Source organism: Artemia franciscana, chromosome 15 (assembly GCF_032884065.1).
Source record: "Artemia franciscana chromosome 15, ASM3288406v1, whole genome shotgun sequence".
Taxonomy (NCBI): Eukaryota; Metazoa; Arthropoda; class Branchiopoda; order Anostraca; family Artemiidae; genus Artemia; species Artemia franciscana.
The window spans coordinates 13,340,479-13,364,261 of NC_088877.1; the positions used below are offsets into that span (position 1 = coordinate 13,340,479).

The following is a 23,783-nucleotide window of genomic DNA, read 5'->3' on the forward strand; positions in this document are numbered from 1 at the left end:
CCGTGTATATGATCTTATTTTTTTCGAATAACAGTCTGTTTTGTGCCATTTTGAAAATTCCGAGGGGCTGAATACTTTTTTGTGCGGATTATGCGAAACCAAGATATGTTCTGATTCTCTGCAAAAGCACGTTAGTTTCTGACTCGCTGCGACAATGAGCCCGCTGCAATTTTTTTCAAAGTTTAGCTGCTCTTATATTTTCCTCTTCCTGCTTCCTTTATAGCAGAAAAAAAACCTGATTCACTTTGTTTGAAGCGAAAAGGTATCTAGATTTGTTTGTCACCATTCGACTTTAAACTTATGGGGCATAAACTTATGGGTTAATGGGACATAAGAATGATGACTTTCAAGGATCCGCCTCCTTTATAGGAGTTTGCATGAAAGTACTCAAATTTGCTGAAAACTTATGAGATAAGCACCTTAAGACAAGGGGGCGAACTTTCAGAGGCATACGCTGCTTCCTACCCCCCATCAACCCCACCAACCTTCCTTTCGAAACTGCTTGGATTTGATTGGAGTTTGGTAGGCAGGAAAACAGGGCCGAAGAAATTTCAGACCAATAGTAATTACTTATGGCCTATAATAATAATAATAATTTGTTTATAACCCATATCATGACAAGTTATGGCACTTGTGAAGTAACAAAAAGAAAATGAAATACACTGCAAGTAAAATACACTACAAATAGAAAAAACACTACGCTTTTATGAGATTAACCGAACAGACGGACCAAAGGATGATGAGGCGATAAACGATAAAAAGCTGATTCCGACAACCTTCCCTGCAGGAGGGCCAACTTTGCACTTATATCAGGGACATCAAACTTATGAATTATCTTCCCATTGCTATACCATGGGGGAGATAAAGTAAAAATTTACAATATCAGAAATAAAAAGTCCGAATCTGATTAACATCTTTTTTCTTTAGAAGGGGATAAAGACCAGAAAGATAAAGGATAGAATGATCACAGAATGTAGCATATAGTCTACCGAGTGCACGTCTATTATACTTCCCTCGATTAGCAACTATCTTAGAATAGCCCATTTGAATTTTCTTTTGAACATCACGAACAGTGCACTGCCGTAGGCAAGAAATTGAATTCGTAACAGTAATACCCAACCACCGAAAGGCGGAAACAAAGGGTATGAAAAAACCGCGACAAGCTAAGGGAGCATTAGAGGAAGTCGGACCATTAAAAACTTGAAATTCACATTTCTCAACATTAAGAGATAGACCAATATTAGAAAATAGACGTGAAACTTTTGAGACCATAAACGAGAGATCTTGCTTATTTTTACACAAAAGTAAAAGGTCATCTGCATAAGCAAGATAAGAAACATCTGAGAGTCCAATAAAATAATTTGATCTAATTTCATCTAAAATACCAGAAATGCACATTTTGAATATACTAGGTGATAAAACCCCTCCCTGCTTGACACCTCGACGTAAACGGACAAACGGAGATCCCGATTTAATAATTCGGAGGAAAGAATTCTCATACCAAAAACGAAGAAGAAAAATGATTGAAAGATTTACACCATTATCAAAAAGGGAAAAAAAAGCTTGACAGTGAACTACATTGTCAAAAGCTTTAGAAAGGTCCAAAGTACACATATAAAGTGGCGACCCCTCAGACATGCTATTCTTAAGGGTGGAAGAACGAAACGAGAGGAGAGTATTAGATGCGGAGTGCCTGCTATTTTTGATTATTTTGATTTAAGAATGAGGCAAATTATTATGAGCATGGTTTGAAATAGACAGCTGCTGAATTCATTTTCAGGAGCAAAGGGTTGCATATATGTTCTAGTTATTTTACATTTATTCTTTTATGATACATACAAGGGTAGAATTCAATCTCATAGCCACAAAGACAAGTGATGGGTGACAGAATGCATTAGACTTATATAATTTGGGCTATATATTTGCACTTTGGGGGGGGGGGGTAAAGTAATAGGACATCAAAAAGTTTGAAAACAATTCTTACTTAATAAAATGCAGCATAATTTTTGTCTGCAAGAAAACACAATTTGGTTGCAGACCCGCTACACTTTACTCCTCCCTCCCCCCCCCTAATGTGCAAAGATATAGCCCAAATTTAGATCAGGAACCTGAGTGTGTTTGCTGTAATACGTAAGTACCTCTAACTGTTCACCTAGGAAATTTAAACAAGCAGGCTTAGAGCCCTGAACCCTTCCCTCCCTTCTCCATGAAATCCTCAATCAAATACATAAAATCGATACTTATGTGTTATCGCGACCACACTGAAGAACTGAAGTAAGGTTAATAGTAATAAAACATATCAAAATATAATGAAAAAATAATTATTTAGTAACAAAATTATGGGAACTACAACAGAGAATTATGAAAAGAAGGCCACTCAGAACGCATTATATTAAACATCTATCATAACCTAGCCTAACCAACTCTATATATTAAATATTTAAAATATACCCATATAGTAGTTTATCTTACTCAGGCTAAGGTAATTCTCTCAGAAAGTAAGTAGTAAGTAGTACTACAATACTACTTACATATACTACTTACTAAATCGTAAGTAGGCTACAATAAACCTTCTACAGAGGTGGATTTTGCATGATTTGAAAAATGATAAGAAATTAAATCCAAACAAGATTTCTCTCAAATGAAACTATGGACAATTTTCAAGCATAATTGTCCGCAGGACGTTTTCTGGGGGATTTTTCAGCGAGGATGGCATTATCCAGGGGTATTTTAAGCAGGAGGAACTTTCCAAATAGGAATTTTGTCAAATGGGTTTTATCTCCTAAGGAGGACTCCCGTGGAGGGGTGGGGGGCTAGAAGGGGCACAATATTGTTCTGCATTATTTGAAAATGACGAGAAATTAATTAAAAACTGTTTTTTTTTAAACAAAAATAAGGAGCAACATCAAAAATTAAGACGAACGTAAGTTGAATAAGACGAACATACATGAGCGCTCATAAGCTGAGTTTTAGGAGGAAGGGGCTATGAAAAACACTACATCCTTGATTATCCGTATAAATTTTATTATTCTCATTAGAGAGCACCTTATTGTACAAACACACGATTTTCCCTTTAAAAACGTAAAATATAAATGGCATGGGTGTCCTTCTGCTTCCCCCTCCTTATGGGCGGCCATGCTTACATAAGAGAGGCTGCCCGCTTTTTTTGGGAAAGTTGGGTATTTCCGTATTAGCCAGTACACACAAGTGAAGTTAGGTTAATCCTAATGAAATATACAAAAAATTGCTGAAAATATAATACTTTAATAACAAAATTACGGAAACTACAACATAAAATCATGTAAAGCGGGCCTTACAGAACGCATTATATTAAATACCTGGCCTAACCCAACCATTATAAAACTGAGAATTGATCACCCAATATAACCATTTCTTTGTCAATACAAAATCGTCTTCCCACAGTCGATAGGTTGATCGCTCTAAATAAAAACTAAAATATGTCAAAAGAAACACACCCCGCGTGGCACAAAGTTTGTCATACGTGGCATGGTATGACGGAAGGGTGCCATGTGTGGCTGAAAAAGCGACACTCCAGGGTGTACAGTAGGTGACCGGTAGTTTGCCAGAGACTAGAAAATCAACGCATTGTATGTGAAATATTATAAGTTTTAACTGAAAAGGGCTTCCGGGACTTAGTCGGAAAGGATTTGAAATATATCCGTTGGGACAAAAACAGTTTTTTTTTGTCATGTGGTGGCGCAGCGGGCTTGATATCAGCTTTGTAATGATGCTTCCCGGAGTTCGAACTCAGCTGTAGCACCACGCTGTTGGGCCGACATTAGGACTTTAGTGGTCAAGAAGTGTTGGTAATCCAATGCATACATACATCTGTTTTTTCATCATGGTCTTAATTAGCCAAAAATGTCAGAAAATGGAAGTTTATACTGCCATTCTTCCGCAAATTTAATTCTTGTACTCTAACAAAGTGGGTTTTTTAATTACTGAAAGTTTCCTTTTTTGGTGGTGATCTATAGCTGGTAATACAGTTAAAGAATTTTTTTAAGGTAGGTGGTGCGGAGACCGGTTGTACTCGGATGGGGATTGGTTAGTGGAATCTAGTGAATATACTTCATATTTATTTATATTTTGTTTTTTCCTAAATAACGCGCCATTGAGACCTTTGGAATATTTTTGTTTATAAATGGAAGTATATTGGTATTAAAAGGCACTTTGAACTTTAATGCGGCACTAAGTTGCTAAATTGTAGTTCTTGGTATCCTCGAGTGATACCACTCAAAAATAAATAGCGAAATCCCGATCATTTGTGACTTCTTTCTAGTCATCTGTTAGGTTTGAGCCACCCAATTGTGAATTGTTAGGAAGTTTAACTAGGCAAGTGTTGCTTGAGATTTAGTATAGCCATATATTAACAAATAAAACTATTTTCAGGGACTTCCGACTCATGACGCTGAAGGGAAAGAGATCTCCAAAGGACTAAAGAAGAAACTATTAAAGAAATATGAAAGCCAAGCGAAAGTTTATCAGGATTATTTGCAGTCAAAGACAAAGGGAAATACCTAAATGTTGTGCTCATTAAATTCGGTTAATTAAATTATTTCAAATTCTGGTTGTAACTCTGCTTATAGATATTGAGAATAAGAGATAACTGAGAAAGGTCTTTTTGAGTGTATGGACATTTAAACTAAAGGGACACAAGTAGCAAAGATATAACTTCGAGGCTGCTTTTCATCACCATATAAATAAGAATGAGATATGTTTATCTTCTGTGTATATAGAATGGTCTTTTTGTGTATTTATGTCTATTTGCGGAATGTGAAACGGATTTGGAACTGCGGACTTTGGAAGGAATGTGGATTGAAAAAAATTGATCTAGCGTAAATAGTCAGTAGAAAAACATTGCAAAAATCGTAAGTGTGAATCATTTCTTTTACTCGAGAAATTAGGATCTCTATTCGCCAGATCATCCCCTCATTTTTGACTCATTGCTTACATCAGTTAAAACCATACACACACATGTGCGGGAATAATTACGATCAGCCTAGTTAATTTTTCTTCTTTTTCTTCGTTTGATGGCAGCCTGTCTGATAACTGAGAAAGGTCCTTTTGAGTGTATGGACATTCAAACTAAAGGGACACAAGTAGCAAATGATATCACTTGGAGGCTGCTTCTCATCACCATATAAATAATAATTGAGATATATTTATCTTCTGTATAGAATGTTCTGTTTGCGTATTTGTGTCTATTTGCGAATGTGAAACTCCGGAGGTGCCTAGTGAAGGGTGTATATACGCATAATGTTTATTTCTCATAAAGTATTTGGAATTTTTTTTTAAGCTGCTTCAGAGTCCAGTCAAAAGTTTACTTTCTATTAGATCTATGGTAAAAAAAAATGTGGTTTTAATGCAAATGGTTTACGTCCGTGGCCCATTTTCACAAGAAGTTTATTTTTCCCTGCTTAAAAACATAGAACAATGGAATGAGAGTACGAAAAAGGAACGAAAACGGAACGAAAGAAACAAACTGGAAAATATAAAGAAACTTCTAAATAATAAAGAATTGATGCAAACAACGCTCGTAAATAATGGCAAGTGGCAGAAAATGAAATTGTAATTCACTATTACTGGGTTGAGGAGCTATCAGTGGGGTGATAGCTCCTCTTTTACTGCAGAAAAAACTTGGAATTTCGTTTTTTATCAAAGTGAGTAAAAGTATTTTGCAGTCTCTTAAAATATGTCAGCCGTCTCCGTCAAGCTCTTTGCCAGTAAGATGTTTGATAACACTGCCACCATAAGAAAGAGGGTCCTTGACCCCAAAACTAAAATTTTTCAGGATTCAAGAAAATCTATTTATCAAGCTGGCATCCAGAGTTTTTCATTTTCAAATTAGCTTTACATATAGGGATGCTAGTTTTAGCTGTATAAATTTACCCGTGCCTTTAAAAAAAGCTATAAAATAATAATATTAATAAAAAAAGGATCTAGGATCTTTTATCTTAGAATTGCTTGGCACTACATATACATATCTAAAAGCCCTGGTTCTCATCAAAGAAGTTAAGACTCTTAATGTTCAAATTACTCAGGTTAAAAGACATTCATCAATTTATTAATACCATCCAGTAACTGTATAATAAATATTGAGAACGCAAGAAACTGATCAGCTTAATTATTCAGTAACACAGAAAATATTAACAGTGAAGGAGTATTTTTTCTGTGATATAACATTCATGTCCCAGAAACAATATTCTTTTACTTAAAGTAGTTGATTAAGTCCGGCTCATTTGGTTCCAGAAAGTTCATTTAGTACCCCGAGTGTTGGATGAGATGAACAGACCTAGTTTCTCAACAATATTTTTCTCCTTTCCTCGGGTTTTCTCTCTATTGGTGCCGACAACAAAGTTCATCGCATGCACACTAGTACCTTCATATTCAGTCGAGCTGATTAATCCAGCAATTTCAACAATATTCAATCAATCAAATCCAACAATATTTTTCTCATTTCCTTTTTTGAAATCTCAGACTTTCTCTCTATTTCTTGGTGCCGTCAACTTCTTTAATTTTTTTTTTTTAAGTTCATCGTCTTCACAGTAGTACCTTCATATTCAGTCGAATGGAAAAGAATGCGTGTCCTCTTTCCCCTGTTATTTCTATTAAACCCTCAGGTAAGGTAAACTCTCGTCGCTATCTCTCTCTTTAATTTTTAAAGTATAAGCCTGACATAAAAACATATTTTCAGTGGCCATGAAGTTTTTTCTACTTTCCTAGAATATTGGCTCCTTTAGAAAAATCGATGAAATCAATAAAATCACACACTCCGAAATGGTTCACTGAGAGCTCAACCTGAAAATGAAAGAAATCGGTGGCCATGATTGTGTGACTATGTTCAATGTAAAAAATCTCAACTTTTGTCCAAGAAAACTTCATCACAGTAGTTTACCAGGTAAACTATAAAGGTAAAAAACTTCTAATTATTGCTTTACCTTGAACAGTTATTAACTTGTTACCTTGAACCCAAAGGCAAATATGTTCGGTATCCAACAAAAAAAGGCATGTGTATAATTTAAGGTGTCTTCTTTTATTCTTCCACTAATAGCTTCAAACCCCAATTCAGTTAATGTTTTGGGTTTTGCCAGAGTGCCAAGTGTCACAAATATTTCAGTAAACACGGCTTCTCTAAAGGAATCCATGGGTGGTAACATGATGACTTCTTGAAGATCATCCCAAAAATATAATTTGTCTAGAGTTTGTTTTTGCATGTTTTTGATACAAAATTTTCTGATTGTTCGGTCTTTACCATGTGACATTTCTAATAAATGTAATGTAGAGTGGCTTCTTTTAGATTATCTTCGTTGTGGTTTGGATCATGCTCCTTAAATTCTTCATAGTTTACCTTGAAAATAATGTATTCCTAACATATACAACTTTTTTATAGAAATCATAAAAACAACTAAAACTTCGATTGGAATTTAAAAATTATTGTGCATCCTTTGAATTGTCGTGTCATTAGGAAGATACGCTCTTATTTGAGGTATATTCTCTTCTATAATATGCGACACTGGGGTTGTAGCTTTTTATATGATCAATATTTATAGTTCTATCTATTTTACTTGGTTTTGGATTTCTTCCTTTTTTATCAGACGCATTAGATGTCATTCTTGTCATTGCATATTTGTCAACATCTGTAAAGGTGTCGTGAATGACTATTTTTTTCCCCTTAGAAATTTCAAAATTGCGAGAAAAAATCGTATACGTATTTTAACTCTGTTTTCTTCTCTGTCATTAATAATTTAAATAAATGAATTGTTCCTCGTTTCTGGAATTCCTAGTCGTCTCTCAACTGGTAGCTTTAGAGAACGTAACGCAATGAAATTCTTTCTCGTGAAATCTTTTCCCAAACTTCAGCATTAATTTGCTTGCGCCAATCTTCTGAAAAGGTTAAATTGCATTTAAACCTTCATTTTTCATTGCAAGGTCCACATTGAGGGTGGTTTTCTCTTCATTTCCTAGCTCTATTAAGGTCTCTTGAGATTTTATACTTTTCTTTTTTATAATTCTTTTTTCGTTCATCTTTGTCACACCTTCATCTGATTCTTTTTGTTTTCCTTCAATATTGAAATTGTTGTTTTGTCTTAGTATATTTGAATTTTTGGTACACTCAGAATTTTCAAACTAAAAAGGCTCTAACTCCTTTTTAGTCTCATTTATAGTCATTACTCAGAGAATCCAGGCGAGGTACCCCATGGATATCCAGGGGGAATGCAATAATATAGCCTGGAGTGCGTAAAAAACATTTGTGGCAAACATCAAGGCAAAGTCATAGATGGTGGAACTACTACTAAAATAATCCCAAATACAACCATATTCTGAAAAAGGGTGACCTTAACTCTTACCTCTTGATGCAGACAATACCATGTCGGAGAACTTTGGGTTAGTGGGGATTTGTGTGACCCAACCATTGTGCTCTTTGAGCATGCCAAGCAGCTGGAGTGATTCACTTGGTGCTGCCATTGGGCCGATTAGCTTAGATAAAAAGTTTGAAGTTAATCAAATTCTAAATACGTTTACTTTTAAAGAGATGAAAAGAAAGTGATAATGAAAGCGAAGCAATACTTGTTTACATCAAGCCAGAACATTAACGGTCACACTCCGGATGGATTCTAAGAGTAACCCGATTTGGCTCAAAATCAACTGTTTTACTTTTCCTTTAAATTGGAAAATAATAAAGCATTACCATGAAAGCATTCCTCATTTTTTAGCGATACTAATTTCTCAACAATGTCTATTATTATATTCATTAACCTTCAGGATTCAAGCATAGAAATGTATGATTTTTTGTATTATCAGAAACCAAATGATCCTGATTGACAATTTAAAAATAATGCCTATTAAAAGGAAATCTCCATACTTTAATTAAATAGCATACATATACATACAGCATTGTTTACGCTCGGCAAGGCTCTGGAATGCAGCAAGAAAGAAAAAAACAATAAAACACATATTAAAAAAAAATGAAGAGGACAGACAGCTACCTTTTACTGACTACCCACCAAAAACCATGCTCAAGTAATGCCCTGAATTAATGAAACAAGCATTTCTAACATGCCTCAATCAGATCGAAAAAAAAAATGAAAAAACCATAAATGAAAGATAAACAAACGCAAAAAAGTACCGAAAAAAATTAAGTTAATATTAAGATATATTACAAGATTTTATACTTCTTTTCAAAGCACCAAACCAGTTACACTTCTCAGCAGACTGAACCGTAGCGTTCCAGCCACACGAGAAGTAGCTAGAGGATTAGAATAAGATTTAACTGATGAGTTAAAAGGAATTTGATTGTTAAAAAATTCCAAAAATGGCACGTAGAATGATAAAAACGAGAGATGGACTAGTGCTGAAGGCAACAGGAACATGATCACAATTGTAGAAAAACCAAACACCCCAATGAAAAATATAAAGCAACTTCAAGTCCAGAAACGACTTGTACACATAACTATTATTTTCAAAATGTTGTTTTCTGTGTCATCTATCCTAGAGAGTGGTATCAGAAGGGAAGATGAAGTTATCATTCAGATAATTGGGTTGACATTCACTTTATAATCAATCTGGGAAAAATATACTCCAGCTTTCTTGATACATCAAAAAAACCTCGATAACTTCACTTTAATTAAACTAATACGATGCATGAAGGAGATATCATCATCGAGAAAAATGCCTATAAACCAGGCTTACGAATCACGGGATTTATTGAGAAAACCCGTCAATGAAAGCAACTAGAGTGTCCTCATCTCATAAAGATATTCACTTGTGGGCATGGATATATTCCGGGTGATACCGTCTACTTGAGACGGTGGGTGGGAACGGGGACCAACACGGTATTTATTCCAGACGAAGAGAAATGAAATTAACCGCTAGCATTCTCTCTTTCACCGTAATGAGATTATTGAAAGTGCATATATTGGTGGGTTAAGGAATCGAAAGCTGTTTGAGGTCCCGAAATATAGCGACAAGAGTCAAACTAGAGTCAAGAGCTGAATGTAGAAAACTTAAAAGAGTAGTACATCCAAGAGGTGTTGAGTGCTTTTCTCGGAAACCAAAGTCAACATCATGAAAAAAATCTTTGATTCTAAAAAAAGAGTTAAGATACATTTTTAGAAAATGTAGCTAAATGCAGAAAGTAGAGATGTCAACCAATCAGTTAGATCACTCTCGGTCACACATTTGAATAAAACAATCACCTCAGCTCCCATAAGAGAACTGAGAAACTTGTATTCTCGAATGACATATTTACAAGAACTGACAAGGGAGAAATAATTGAAGGAAGAATCAATTTCACTTTTTTATAGTGTATACAATCAGGACCTAATTGCACTGAACCTTGAAGTAGGGGTGTTGTTGGGGGGAGGGGGATTTTTCTCCCAATAATGTGGAGAAAAAATTTATTATATATCCCAAGCCTCATGACTATCTGAATACGGACACCTCTTGCCCCCTCCCCTCAATAGAAATCCTGAAGGTTCACCCTTGGATTTAGTCCAATAATAAGTCTACTCATCCCATCTTTGAAACTAGCTCCAAGTAAATTGCAGGGGGGATAGTAGGTCCCCAATAGTATGGAGAAAAATCGATTATATACCCAATACCCCTTGATTATCCGGATGTGGACCCCTCTGGTCCCCCCAGTAAAAATGCTAGAGACCCATCCCTGCCTTCTAGTCTAAAAACAAGTCTGCATCTTATCTTTAGAAACTAGTTCTAGGGAAATTGAGAGAGAGGGACAGCAGCCCCCCCATTAATGTTTAAAAAGATTATTATATACCCTATGTCCCATGACTCCGGATATGGATCCATCTTTGCCCCTCCATCCCAAAAAATACATGTTTCGTCTTATAACAAGTCTGCTCATCTTATCTTTAAATTAAATAAACAAAAACAAGTTTTTTAACTGAAAGTAAGGAGCGACATTAAAAATTAAACCGAAAAGAAATTACTTCGTATATGAAAGGGGCTGCTTCCTCATCAACGCCCCAATCTTTACGCTAAAGTTTGACTCTTTCTCTCAACTCTGCTTTTTAAAACAGTAAAAACTTTAGCGTACAGAGCGAACATTAGCGTACAGAGCGGGGCGTTGATGAGGAAGCAGCCCCTTTCATATACAAACTAATTTCTGTTCGTTTTAAGTTTTAATGTCGCTCCTTACTTTCAGTTAAAAAAAACTTGTTTTTCTTTAATTTAATTTCTGAACCTTTTTGAATCAATGCATGTTTTGATTTTGGCTCATCGCAGAGGAATAATTAAAAGAAAATTTGCATATTTATTTATTTTTTTGGCTAAATGGCTTTCTCATAGTTTTGATCGAATGATCTTGAGAAAAAAAATGAACGGGGGAGGAAGCCTAGTTGCCCTCTGATTTTTTTGGTTACTTAAAAAGGCAACTAGAACTTTAATTTTTTACGAATGTTTTTATTAGTAAAAGATATACGTAACCTATAAATTAGCTGACGTAACGAACTTTTGTATTCTCATGTTTTTATTACATACATGAGAGGGTTCACCCCCTCGTCAGTACCTCGCTCTTAAATTTTGTCCCAATTGAATGACCCCTGAATCACTAAAGCCGTAGAATAAAGTGTTTAAATTACTAAAAATACTTTAGCGTAAAGAGCGAGGTACTAGGATGAGGTGAGAGCCTCGTACACGTAATAATTTCTGTTCTTTTTAAATTTTAATGGTGCTCCTTACTTTCGGTTGAAAAAACTTTTTCATATCTATTTTTTCATTGTTTTTTTTTATAATAAATGGTTCTCGAATTTTCATTTCACCGTGAACAACTGGGCCATGAACCAGGTGTTGACATATACAACTTCCAAAGGTCGTTTTTTTTTATAATGCTAGAAAATCCTGAGCTTAGTTCATGGAAATTTTCTTCCCCACAAAAAATTCCTCCATGGAAAGTTCCCCCAAGATATCCCCCCTTCTCAACTCCTCCGCCAACCAAAAAATCCCCCTGAAAACGTCTGCACACTTCCCAATAACCATTACTAAATATAAGCACTGGTCAAAGTTTGTAATTTGTAGCCCCTCCCACAGGGATTGTGGAGAGTAAGTCGTCCCCAAATACAGAGTTATAAGGTTTTTCGACAACGCTGAACAAAATGGCTATCTCAGAATTTTGGTCCGTTGACTTTGGGAAAATAATTAGCGTGGGAGGGGGCCTAGGCGCCCTCCATTTTTGTCACTTCAAAAGGGTACTAGAACTTTTCATTTCTGTTAGAATGAGCCCTCTCGCAACATTCTAGGACCCCTGGTCGATACGATCACCCCTGAAAAAAATAAAATAAACACACTTCTGGCAATAAATACAAAATTCCAGATTTTTGTAGATAGAAGCTTGAAACTTCTACAGTAGGGTTCTCTAATACCCTGAATCTGATGGTGTGATTTTCGTTAAGATTCTATAGCTTTTAGGAAGCGTTTCTTAATATTTTCTAAAATAAGACAAATTTTCTCAAGCTCGTAACTTTTGATGGGTAAGAATAAACTTGATGAAACTTATATATTTAGAATCAGCATTAAAATGTGATTCTTTTTTATTTAGCTATTGGTATCAAAATTCCATTTTTTAGAGTTTTGATTACTATTGAGCCGGGCCGCTCCTTACTACAGTTCGTTACCACGAACAGTTTGAAACTAGCTTCGGGGAAATTGACTTCAAGTTATTTGAACTATGATACCTTCTAATACTAGAATTTAAAGGATAGAAGCTTACGGAAGAAGCAATTACTTATATAGCGTAAGAGTTAAGAAATGGGAGATAAATGGTTCTCGAATTGTCATTTCACCGTGAACAACTGGGCCATGAACCAGGTGTTGACATATACAACTTCCAAAGGTCGTTTTTCCTTCTTCAACTTCTAAGAAGGCCGGGGGTCATCCATGGATTCAGGAGGATAAATCACTTAGATGTGGAACCAAAAGAGGATACAATACATTCATCGACAACAGAAGTTTCTGCATTTTCATAAAAGGAGGAAAAATCCCTATTTTTGTTACAAATATTTCATGGCATCTACTAGCCAAGATCTAAGGAAGGTTAGCTTTTCCTAAACAAATTTAATGACAACTGAGGTCATAGTAAGTTTCTTCTTGGTCAAGATTTTCTTAGAGTTGAACACATAAAAGGCTGAAAAATGATCCGATAGATCATTCACTACCACAAGACTCTTCACCAAATTAATAGAGTTAATTTTTTTATTTAGGCATTTTCGAAGAACTTCTAATTTTTTTTTATTTGCCACGTTGTAATCATTGTTGTATTGGAATGCATAATGTTGGTAAGGTTCCATTTTTGTTAGCGAGGCTAACAGAAAATCCGTCGTCACTGAAAACGCAAAATCATTAAGATTAAGGTAGAAGATGAGCTCACATGGATAAGCTTCCCTTAAGATGAGTTTATATTATCATCAGCTCATAAGACATCCGAAGAAATGAAGGAACGGATCTACATGAGGATTAGCAAACATTGCCTACATTGAGCTTTTCTCTTCACATTTAATGTCAATAAATAAGGATTCCATGACCCCTTTCTGATTTCATGATAGATCACTTCAAACACTGAACGGAAAGCCATTAGATACATAAAAAGCGGAGCCACATCTTCCCTTTGGCCAATGATTCACGCATTCTATACTTTATTCAGGTGTGTGCAGTAGAATTTCATTGAGAAGCAAAGCTATGAATATAAAGACGAAAAACGGGTCAAAACGAAGAGAAACAACAAAAAATCTTAAAGAAACTTTAAACTAGAAAATAAACTGAAATATACATTTAAAACTTAAATGCACTAGCCTAAAATACGAAATAAACAATTACTTACTTTTATAGAGTAAGCAATCGTATATTATATATTTTAGGTTAGTTTTAAGTATATTTTTTAGTATAAGTTTCAATTTTTTTTTCTACGCTGAAGACGCCTTGTTGTATAAGATCAAAATATTCGTTTGATTTTTCTCTGCGTTTTATTTACTGGCCATTGACCTGATTGTCGTCTTTATATTCATTTTGTGTTCTTTTTTTGTCTTGGCGAGTCAATTCGGCTTTAAATCTTTTATTAGCATTTCATTACTATTGTTTAAAATGGTTTCTAATAGACCAATAGCATCCGGCAGCCCATCCACAACTATTGGCCTTGACTGATCAATTGATGAACGAATACCCTAACCCGTAATTTCAAGATAAGAAATTGATATCCTGATTCGATTGTCTCAAGGCGATGTGCTGTAAATCAGGTATGTAAGCATGCAGGGGGAAAAGGGTCTTTGGGACCATGTAATGTCGAAGTACCAAGATGTTAAAAATTCTTATTTGTTGCCTATAACAAATAAAATACACATTGGGTCCTCTTCTGTATTACTATCAACCATTCCGAAACTATTTTTTACAAATATTGATAAAAAAAAATTAATATAAAAAGGTTTAAAGAAATTAATAAAAAAATTCGTAAAAATTACAAAGAAAAATTTTGCAGTCATTGATAGTACTGAAATTAATACTGTAATAATTACACCCCTCCCTCCAATCTCACAGTCCAAGTTTTCAGCTTCGTCAGCCAACTTTGAACATGCGTCACTGCTGGTTGATGGCTTACAACCAAGTTAACGATTTACTTCATATTCCCAAAAATGATAAATCACATCTTTGTTACTATTTGGTAAAGCTAACTAATGTTATAGTACATGTTTGTTTGACCCTATTTTTAGTCATTAAATGGTTTTACTGTTTTGATGCCAAACTTTTAACAACACCCTGTTTTCTTGGTATCTTTTTACCAATATCCAAGAGTATGTTTTAGAATATTCTTGGATTTCCACAAATATTCCAATTAGAAGTGACTGGTTTTCCAGTTTTGAGCTCACTTCCGGAGCATAAATCTATTCCTCTAAGTTATCAAACTTAAAACTGAAAGAATCGCTTCGTCCATTGATTGCTTCAATAATTATATTTGAAGTATTGGTCTATTTTATCATTTTGTAATTACCATTCTATTAATATAGCGCAAGGATGCGGAACTTCTTTTTCTTCTTTTTGTGATATGAAAAAAAAACATTCCAGGACTATGACTTTGAGAAAGACAACCTTTCCAATTGACACAATCATTTTATCAGGGTCCACAAAATAAGAAAGTTTCACTTAAACAAACTGAGCAATTTTTAATTAAGTGTCTGTGTTTCTTTGTTTCTTGACTCAGGAAGCGGCTCCTTGGCTGAGGAGGAGAGGCCACACAAGGAGTAAATGAGCTTAGATGAGCAGTAAATCCGTTTAACAAGGGACGAGCAAAAAATATAATAGATTTAAAAATGTTAAGGGTTCCATTTCTTTTAAATATGAAAAAGGAAGATTAAAAAAAAAAAAAAGAAAAAAAGTTCTACTGAAAATTAACTTTACTTAAGGTTGAGAACCCTTGATTTTTATTTCAACTTTGCAATTATAAGGAGCCACGTCTGTTGCAACGCGTTTTACTGTGAAAATAAACGCCATCAGACAAAAAGACGGCAACAGTATACAGACCGCACAGGATTTAGTTCGAAATTTACTGCTCAGCTCTCTAGTTTTCAACCTAGAAAAGAAAAAGGACGTAAATCGATTGGAAATAAAAGATAGAGATGGAGATAAAATCAGCTTTTTGAATCTATGTATTTGGAACACGCATGTAATTGCGATAGTAAATTTTTGCGATATGTACAAAAGTCCAGATATTTCTATCACATATACAGCGATCGTTATCAGTAGAATTACTACCGATGAGTCAGTAATCGATAATCCGTATTTTAATTCTCGGTATTGGGTATTGGACTTCAAGTCCAATACCAATCACACCAATAAAATAAACAAATAAAATATAAAATAACAAAGACACAAAGAGACAGGCTTGCTCTATTTTTTCTTGTGTTTTTTCTCTTTTTTTAATTCTGAAGAACTTTAATATTTCTAAAGATTCATTTTTTGATGTTCATTTTTTCATCATATTTTTACTTCTTTTCTTGAAGTTTGAAATTATTTTTAATTCCTTCGCTACATTAGATGATATAGCCCCCCCCCCCCCCCAAAAAAATGTAGTCTCTTCTTTTGTCTATTTGAGTAAATTCTTTTAACACCAAGAAAACTGATGTTTGAATCAAGGCTGATCCCTTTAACCACATATAACGTAGATACGCATCTTCATATACACCCAGTACATAATAACCCACAAGAGGTTGCTCTTAAATTTTGAGCATGAGCATAACATTATTTTGTTCCGTCTTAAGTTCTTGGGAAACGTTGCATTTTATTTCAGTGATTTAAAAGCGCACACGTGCAAACATTTAGCTAGCTTTAGTCACAGAAAAGGTAGTTCCAGTTCCAAAAATTGTAGGAAGGTATATGGACTAACAACGAGTCCTTTCACTTCTTTGACTTCTTCTCCAGAAAAACCAGCCACTGAAAACGCTATTCTCCCCAGTCTGCAAACAATGAAAATATGCAATTATGAACAATAATACACTGTTATTGATTGTGGGAAGTGCAAGTACCTGAGATACCTGTTTCCAGCAGCTTAGAGCCACTAGGCCGACCAGTACCAATACGGCTCTTCCTACTCATTCCCGCTCTCTTCTGCACAATCAAAAACTATAGATAAATCATGCCCTTTTCAAAATTGACTTCTTCAAGCTTTAGTCATTATTAAACAATATTTCTCTTCTTTTAGATATCAATTGCTGCCTTATATATCTTACGATCAAATTCCCATGGCAGGTTAGAATCCAGGATAGCTGTATAAGTATTTGGTATCTTACCAAGGAGCAGAAACGCTTAAGAGCAATAGTCTCCTCAGTCTGAGCCTAGCAATCAAATAATATATGCTGGACTTTTTCGTCTGCTGAAAAGCAGACTCGGCATAAAGGGGAATGATATAGCTTCCAATTAATTAACAATCTATTTAGAAGTAGGGCTCCTGATTTCAGCCGGTAATATAGCATTGTATTTAATCTTGTATGAAATGGGGATAAAATTAATTTACTTTGATTAATTTTGGATCTTTGCCTGGTAATATCTCGTGACTGAGGTCAGAGGAAGGACTAGGAATTAACATGGAATCCTTTGCTGCTAGAGAGTCAGCCATATCATTATATTTGATGCCTTTATGACTTGAAAAATGTTGAAAATAAACCTCATTTCCTTTAATCTTAAGATTGAGAAGATGTCTTCTAATATTATATAAATCCTTGTCATTAGCAATTCTATTAATATTTTGGATAAATAGTAATGCTGATTTAGAGTCAGAGAGAGAGTATATTTTCAGATTCCATGTTATAATTTATTAAGTGCATCCAAGGCCAGGCGGATGGCACATAATTTAGCAGACAAGATAGAAGATCCCAATGGGAGAGGCGAATAGATGTTCAAATTCAGGGATGGGATACATGTTCCTGCTCCAGCTCTTTCCTTCTGGACAGATCCATCTGTATGTTTTTCTATAGTTGGGGTACGCCTTTGAGATCTGTTCAGCCAAAATAGTCTGGATCTCGTAATTAGGAATCAAGTCTTTACTAATAGAGATAAATTCTACTTGACAGCTTGGAGGACTCATTTCCCATGGAGGGGACTCAGTAAAGGGGTATGCATAAAGCGAATGTTGATTCCCGTTTGGGACCTAGGTTGAAACTGATTCCATGATGGATGGGCATTGGGACAGACTGACTTCCCAGCAAAGGTATGAACATATACAACATGCTTGGCTCCATAAGCATGGATTTGCGAGATATATTTAATCCTTATACCGGATGCTCTTTTACTTACGGATACCAATCCCGACAGTATTTTTAACTTTGACAGAGGAGTATGTTTATGTACACCTAGAGCTATTCGAATAACAGAATTATGTAAAGATTCAAGACTTTTGAATGAGGATGGAGAATGAGGATGAAAAAAAATTTGGATCCCATATTCTATATTTGAACGAATACATCAAGGAGGCACACTCGTGCTTCTATAAAGAGGCGAACCACGACAATGTTAAGCGATCTTCGGTTCCAGTGGTCGCAGAGGGAAGGGGAGGGATGCATTTCTTAGCCCGTGCTCCAACTAAGAAACCTGCCAAATTTCATCTCCCTCCGACTTTTCTTTCATGGGGAAAATCTGGCCGAAAGTTTCGACCCACCAACCCTAGCCCCCCTTTAACGTTGTCCGATCGGGCTGAAATTCACAAGTTAAGGTTTCCTAGGGCCCAGGAGCTTATCCGCGAAATTTCAGCTCGAACCGATAACTCCTTCCCTGTTTTCCAGAAACCACGCATAGCCACTTAATTTTCATATTCTTTTTTATCTGCCACGCCTACAGGTCACAGCCGACATCGGATCTGGGTGTACGAAGACTCTTTCGATGCACAATTCTCCGAGTAAGTGCCCTTGAAAGTGTCGTAGGAAAATCTTAACCCCCCGAAAGTTTCGACCCCCCAATCCCACCCCCACCCCCCTTTAACGTTGTCCGATCGGGCTGAAATTCACAAGTTAAGGTCCCCTACGGCCCAGGAGCTTATCCGCGAAATTTCAGCTTGATCCGATAACTCTTTCCCTGTTTTCCAGAAACCACGCATTAGCCACTCAATTAACCCATTTCTCCATAAGAGCCCATGTTAATTTGAAATTTTTAAAAGTTATCTAAAAGTTATATATACACACATGAAGGTGGTTAGCTCAGTCGGTAGAGCGTGGGACTTATAATCTTCGAGTCAAGGGTTCAAGTCCCTTATCGGGCGGTTTTTTTTTCACAAAAGAAAAACGTACAGAAATAATATGAAAAAAACTTCGTTTTCTTAAAGAGTTAAAGAGGCTGCGTCCCAAAGTCGAACCTAACGTCCCAAAGTCGAAACGTACAGGAATTAGGGGAGGCAGTTGGGGGGCTGCCGCCCCCCAAACCCCCCACTTTTAAAGACTCTTTTTTACAGGTTTTTTGTTGTGGGGGGACTTCATTGTTACTAATTACTAGTTTCGGCGCAATGGTTCTCCTGTCCTCTTGTGTTTAACATTTTTCGAAGTTCTTCCATTATTCATTCATTTCAATTTTTTGTTAATTAAAAGAGGGCCTTTCCGAAGCCAAGAGCGGGGGGCTAGGGGGGCGGCAGCCCCCCAACTGCCTCTCCTAATTCCTAACAAAAAACCTGTACAAAAGAGTCTTTAAAAGCGGGGGTTTAGGAGAGGCAACTGCCTCTCCCAATTCCTGTACGTTTTAAGGCTCGACTTTGGGACAGAGCCTCTTTAAATCTTTAAGAAAACGAAGTTTTTTTCATATTATAATTTGTAAAAATCCAAAATAATTTTTGGGTGACACCCCCACTTACTTCAAGCAAGTCTCTTTAGAATACAAAGTCTCTGCATAATCAGAGACTTCAAAGAATTAATATGTTCATGCCACTGCATTTTAGAATCCATTAATAAACCAAGTAACTTCACTGAATTGCAATATGGGATCTCTCTTGAGAAAATTGTTAGTGGATTAAGAGGATCTGTACTACCATTAGTAAATATAATGGCTTTAGTATTACTTATTGAGATTGGGAAGCCAAATGATAAAGAGAATCTCTGGACTAAACTTATATCCTTTTGAATAAGATTTTGAAGAAGGCCAATATCCCTTCCCGACTTCCAAATAATCAAATTATCTGCATAAAGACTTATAAAAGAATAAGGGAAGTCAGGATTTATTAAGATTTCCAATAATTTATTGTGAACTACGTTTCCATAGGCATCCGTCCAATCAAACAGGACAGCCATTGTGACATGTCTTATTTTAAGAGAGTTACAAACATCAATTTCTAACCGGGTAATGTTGTCTAAAGAGCTATGTCCTTTTCTGAAACCCATTTGTTCACTAGGAAAGAGATTGTTGACTTCAGCAAACCACTCAATTCTTGATAAGACAAGCCTTTCCAGAACTTTACTAAAGGAAGGTAATACCGATATAGGACGGTAAGACTTATTTCACTAGATGAGTAAGAAGGTTTTAAAGCTGGAAATACCTGAGCAATCTTCCAAGCATCTGGGAACTTTTGACTGGACCAAATAAGATTATAAAGACTTAAGAGGGCTGTATGAACCACCTTTGGGGACTCAAGATTCCACTTCATATAAATACCATTATGACCTGGGTAAGACTTAATGTTAAGAGAATTGAGTGCTACACATAATTCATCTTGGGAAAAAGGTTTCATCAGAGTGCCCTTATAAGAATAGGTGAGAGGGAGATTACAAAAAGGAAGTCGGATGGGATGAAAATCCGAGCAATCATTTTTAAAAATATTAGTAAACAGATCTGCCTTCTTTTTATCTGAGACAATTGGATAACCATCCTGAATGATATCATATCTACGGTCATCATTAGGCTGCTTTCCACTATCTAGTTGGCTAATGAAATTGTGGACCTTTGAAATTGGGGTTCTAAAACTGATACTTGAGCTGAAATTCAGCCATGTACTCAGTTTAGCTCTCCTACAAAGTAGTTTCACCTTAGAACATGATTGCTTATAAAAGATTGCTGTTGACTGAGATGGGTGCTTTTGAAACATTTTACTAGCCTTTCTTTTTGCCAGAACTGCAACCCTACACTCATCATTCCACTAATTCTTGGGTCTATTGGATCTATTGTAAAAATGCAGCCTAGTCATTGGAATTGCCAATTTAGCTGACTCCAGCAGGCTTGATTTCAAATTAGACCCAATGGCACTAATATCAGAGTTAGAAGAAACAAAAGAAAAATCTACTTCATTTAATATCTCACGAAAAAGGGACCAGTTACCTTTGGAGTTAATAAATGTAGGGACGTAGGGTTTGGGAGTGTAGCATAAATCTTGAAATGATGTAAGAATTGCAGAATGATCAGATTGAAAAGACGACACCTTTACCATCTGGACTAGATCATAATACAAAGAAGGACCTAGAAGCAAATCTATAGTTGAGAAAGAGTTAGAAGAAATATTATACCTGATCTGAAAGTCAAATGGAGTGAAAATCAAGGTGTCTGGAAAATTGGACAAAACGTACTCTATTTCTCTTCCTGCTTTGTTGCTACCAGCTGATTGTTCCCAAAGAGGACTATGGGGATTAAAATCACCAAAAATTAAGGTGTTATTACCTGATATTCCTGCTTCCAAGATACATTGGATGTCCTTACGCCCACATGGATTATAAAAAGATTTTATGGCAAGATGGTTACATTGGCTAAGGTAATTATTATACCTACAACATCTATTTCATCCCAGTAGATGGTTAAGGGTTGAGGAGAATGTTGGATTGAAACATGAACAAAGATCGCAACACCCTCTCCCTTTCTGTTAGTTGATCTACCTTTTCTGCAGCACTTGTACCCAGGCACTTTGATTTTCTTGAACTGATGAAGATTAGTCTCTTGAAAACAAATAATCCCAATTCTATTATCATTTGCACATTGGATAAGAGCAGTAAGTTGATTTGAATTTAAAGAGACGCAATTCCATTGTAGGATCTGCAGCTTAGCTAACATAGGAAGAGTTGAATAGGTGGCATGCATGATACTTTGAGAGAATGGATGATAATTCTGTTCCTATTTCATGGAAAATAGAATTGGAAAAGTAGAGATCTGCAATTTCTTTTGTTATACTGGCTTTTTTATCTTTAGCCATATTTGATTGTAAGATTAGGTCCACTGATGCAACATATTCAATTAAATTAGTAATATGAGGTCCAACTCTATCTTGCATAGTGTTGGCTTGAGTAGACATATTAGGAAAAGCTGGCACTCTTTCAGATCAAGATTTAGGATTATTGAGGGATGGACTAGCTTCAACCACCTTGGGATGCTCCTTAGCCAACAGAGGGTAAGAAGTCTCAGTAGGAGGTACGAGTGCCTGATTTTGGTTGTTATTGTGGACCTGTAGCCAGGGTTTTTGAGAAAGGGCTAAATTCATTTCCTTAGCCTTATTAGCTCTTGGACCTCATGGTCCAAGATGGCAGTCTTCATTGCAGCTATAGGGAAAGGGACATTCTCTTGAAGAGCAATCCTAAAGACTTTAGCTCGTTGAACATATTTAGAACATGAATTGTTATCTGTTGATTGATGTCTACCATCACAATTTGTACATTTAGGAACTTCAGTACATCTACTTTCTGTAGACAAGGAGTGATTGATAAAGCAATTTGGGCACCCTGGTTCAGAAGAAGAACAATACTTAGATGAGTGACCAAGCTTAAAGCATTTTGAGCATTGGAGAGCTTTTTTTTGGTATATTTTATGAGCTTTTTGCTGACCAAAAAGGAAAACCGAGTCAAATTGCGAACTAGCAGGTAAGATAAAGAGGACACTCTTACTACTTCTGGTTCCCTTAGAATCCAGCTTGCCCATACGATTAAATTCCAGAATCTCCAGCATTTCCCCCTTGTTGTTCATAAGACCATCTTTCAAGTCACCAGTTCATAGTTCCAATGGTATGTTGTACAGCACTATTTTCTGAGAATTTTTGGGGTTGGTTTCCACCATTCAGGTCTAACAGGGATATTGCCAATTTTTTGTAGGCTAAGTGCTTTGCAGGCTTCATTTCTGTCTAGAAACATAACCGTTAGTGAACCATCTCTGTTCACATTCACCGTGAAACTGCATCTAAAATATATGAAAAGATTCATTCTAATATTAGCAATATTTTTGATAGAGAAAGATTGATCTTTTGCTATTGGAGTAAAAAGAATAATGGGTTTGTCCTGTATCTCGATAGCTGGGACTGAGTTTGAGAGTCCAATCATTTCAGGAGGACTCATAGAAGGCTTTTTTGTTTCTGTTTTCTGCCCACTCTCTGAAAACCATCATTTGGCAGGTTATCAGTTTTGGGGATTGAGGACTCAGAGACAGTAATCATGGTTTCATTCAGGCTATTATCATTGGATATTGGAAATACAACAACAGGAATATCCGCTTCTGATAACCAATTAGATGATTGGCCCCCTTCCCAGAGGGGGCTAGAAGAACTAGGAAACATTGAGTTCAGGAGAGGGAAATTCCAGAAACTCTAACCACGAAATAAACTTTAGGAAAAAGCAGAAGAATACTTCTCAAGCAAAAGGAGTAGCAAGAGCTTGAGTTCCTTTCACTCAGAAAATAAATGAAATTAATAAAATAGATTTTCATCAATTGATTTGATGAAATTGAATTGATCAATAGAGAACGGTAAAAATCTACCGAACTTTAAAAAAGTCTTTGCTGTTAATTAAAGGATTTACGGTCGAGAATTCGACCCCTTTCTCCCAGAGAATAGCTGGGACTAAAGGCAATCAGAGATATGCATCCAGTCTCGGAGTTACATTGGTCATCAGCACCCAAAGGGTCTAAGGACTATAAGTGGACCACTAAGATACCTAAAAATGAGTAAAGTATAAAAAAGGGACAAAATTAATGAGAATCCGAGTCATCAAACTTATAGCTGATTTGTAACATGCCAAGATCCGTTGTCGCTCTCGGAGGGGGCTGAAATGAATCATCAAGAATACTCAAGTCATCATCAGAATCAACCATTTTCTTCTTTTTTCCCTAAATTAAAAACCACAGTAAAGTAAGTTCACAATCGGGCCTTTGAAAATTGCAGACAAAAGAAGCAACTTTCAGCACAGTTATATTTATTAATCAACAGTAAATTTATTGTTAAAGTGTTTGTTAAAAACATTTTAAAAGAAAACATTACTAACATCGATCTTATACGGCTATATACCCAGTAGTCAAAGAGGTATAAAAACCGAACAAGAAAGAAT

The 23,783-nt window shown here is 35.8% G+C and overlaps 3 protein-coding genes across 6 annotated transcripts in view; 1 reads left to right on the plus strand and 2 right to left on the minus strand.

The window, feature by feature from the left end:
* Positions 1-4,588, plus strand: part of LOC136036073 (cysteine--tRNA ligase, cytoplasmic-like) — a gene marked incomplete in the record, with an annotated part of 157,894 nt that extends 153,306 nt beyond the window's left edge. Inside the window, 1 exon segment of the mRNA XM_065718033.1 lies at positions 4,412-4,588. Within this exon segment, the coding sequence (XP_065574105.1) occupies positions 4,412-4,542 (131 nt within the window).
* Positions 1-23,783, minus strand: part of LOC136036075 (high mobility group protein DSP1-like) — a 161,909-nt gene that overhangs the window by 9,593 nt on the left and 128,533 nt on the right. For 2 of the 3 annotated variants that reach the window (XM_065718040.1, XM_065718039.1), the window contains exon 4: positions 8,370-8,499. In XM_065718040.1, coding sequence (XP_065574112.1) covers positions 8,370-8,499 — 130 coding nt within the window. Of the gene's footprint in view, positions 1-5,766; positions 7,370-8,369; positions 8,500-23,783 lie in introns of those variants that run through there. The other variant, XM_065718041.1, reaches the window with a different exon arrangement.
* Positions 15,116-23,783, minus strand: part of LOC136036076 (uncharacterized) — a 53,388-nt gene continuing 44,720 nt past the window's right edge. For both annotated transcript variants that reach the window (XM_065718046.1, XM_065718044.1), the window contains one exon: positions 15,116-15,595. In XM_065718046.1, the coding sequence (XP_065574118.1) occupies positions 15,584-15,595 (12 nt within the window). In that variant the 3' untranslated portion in view covers positions 15,116-15,583. The remainder of the gene's footprint in view (positions 15,596-23,783) is intronic.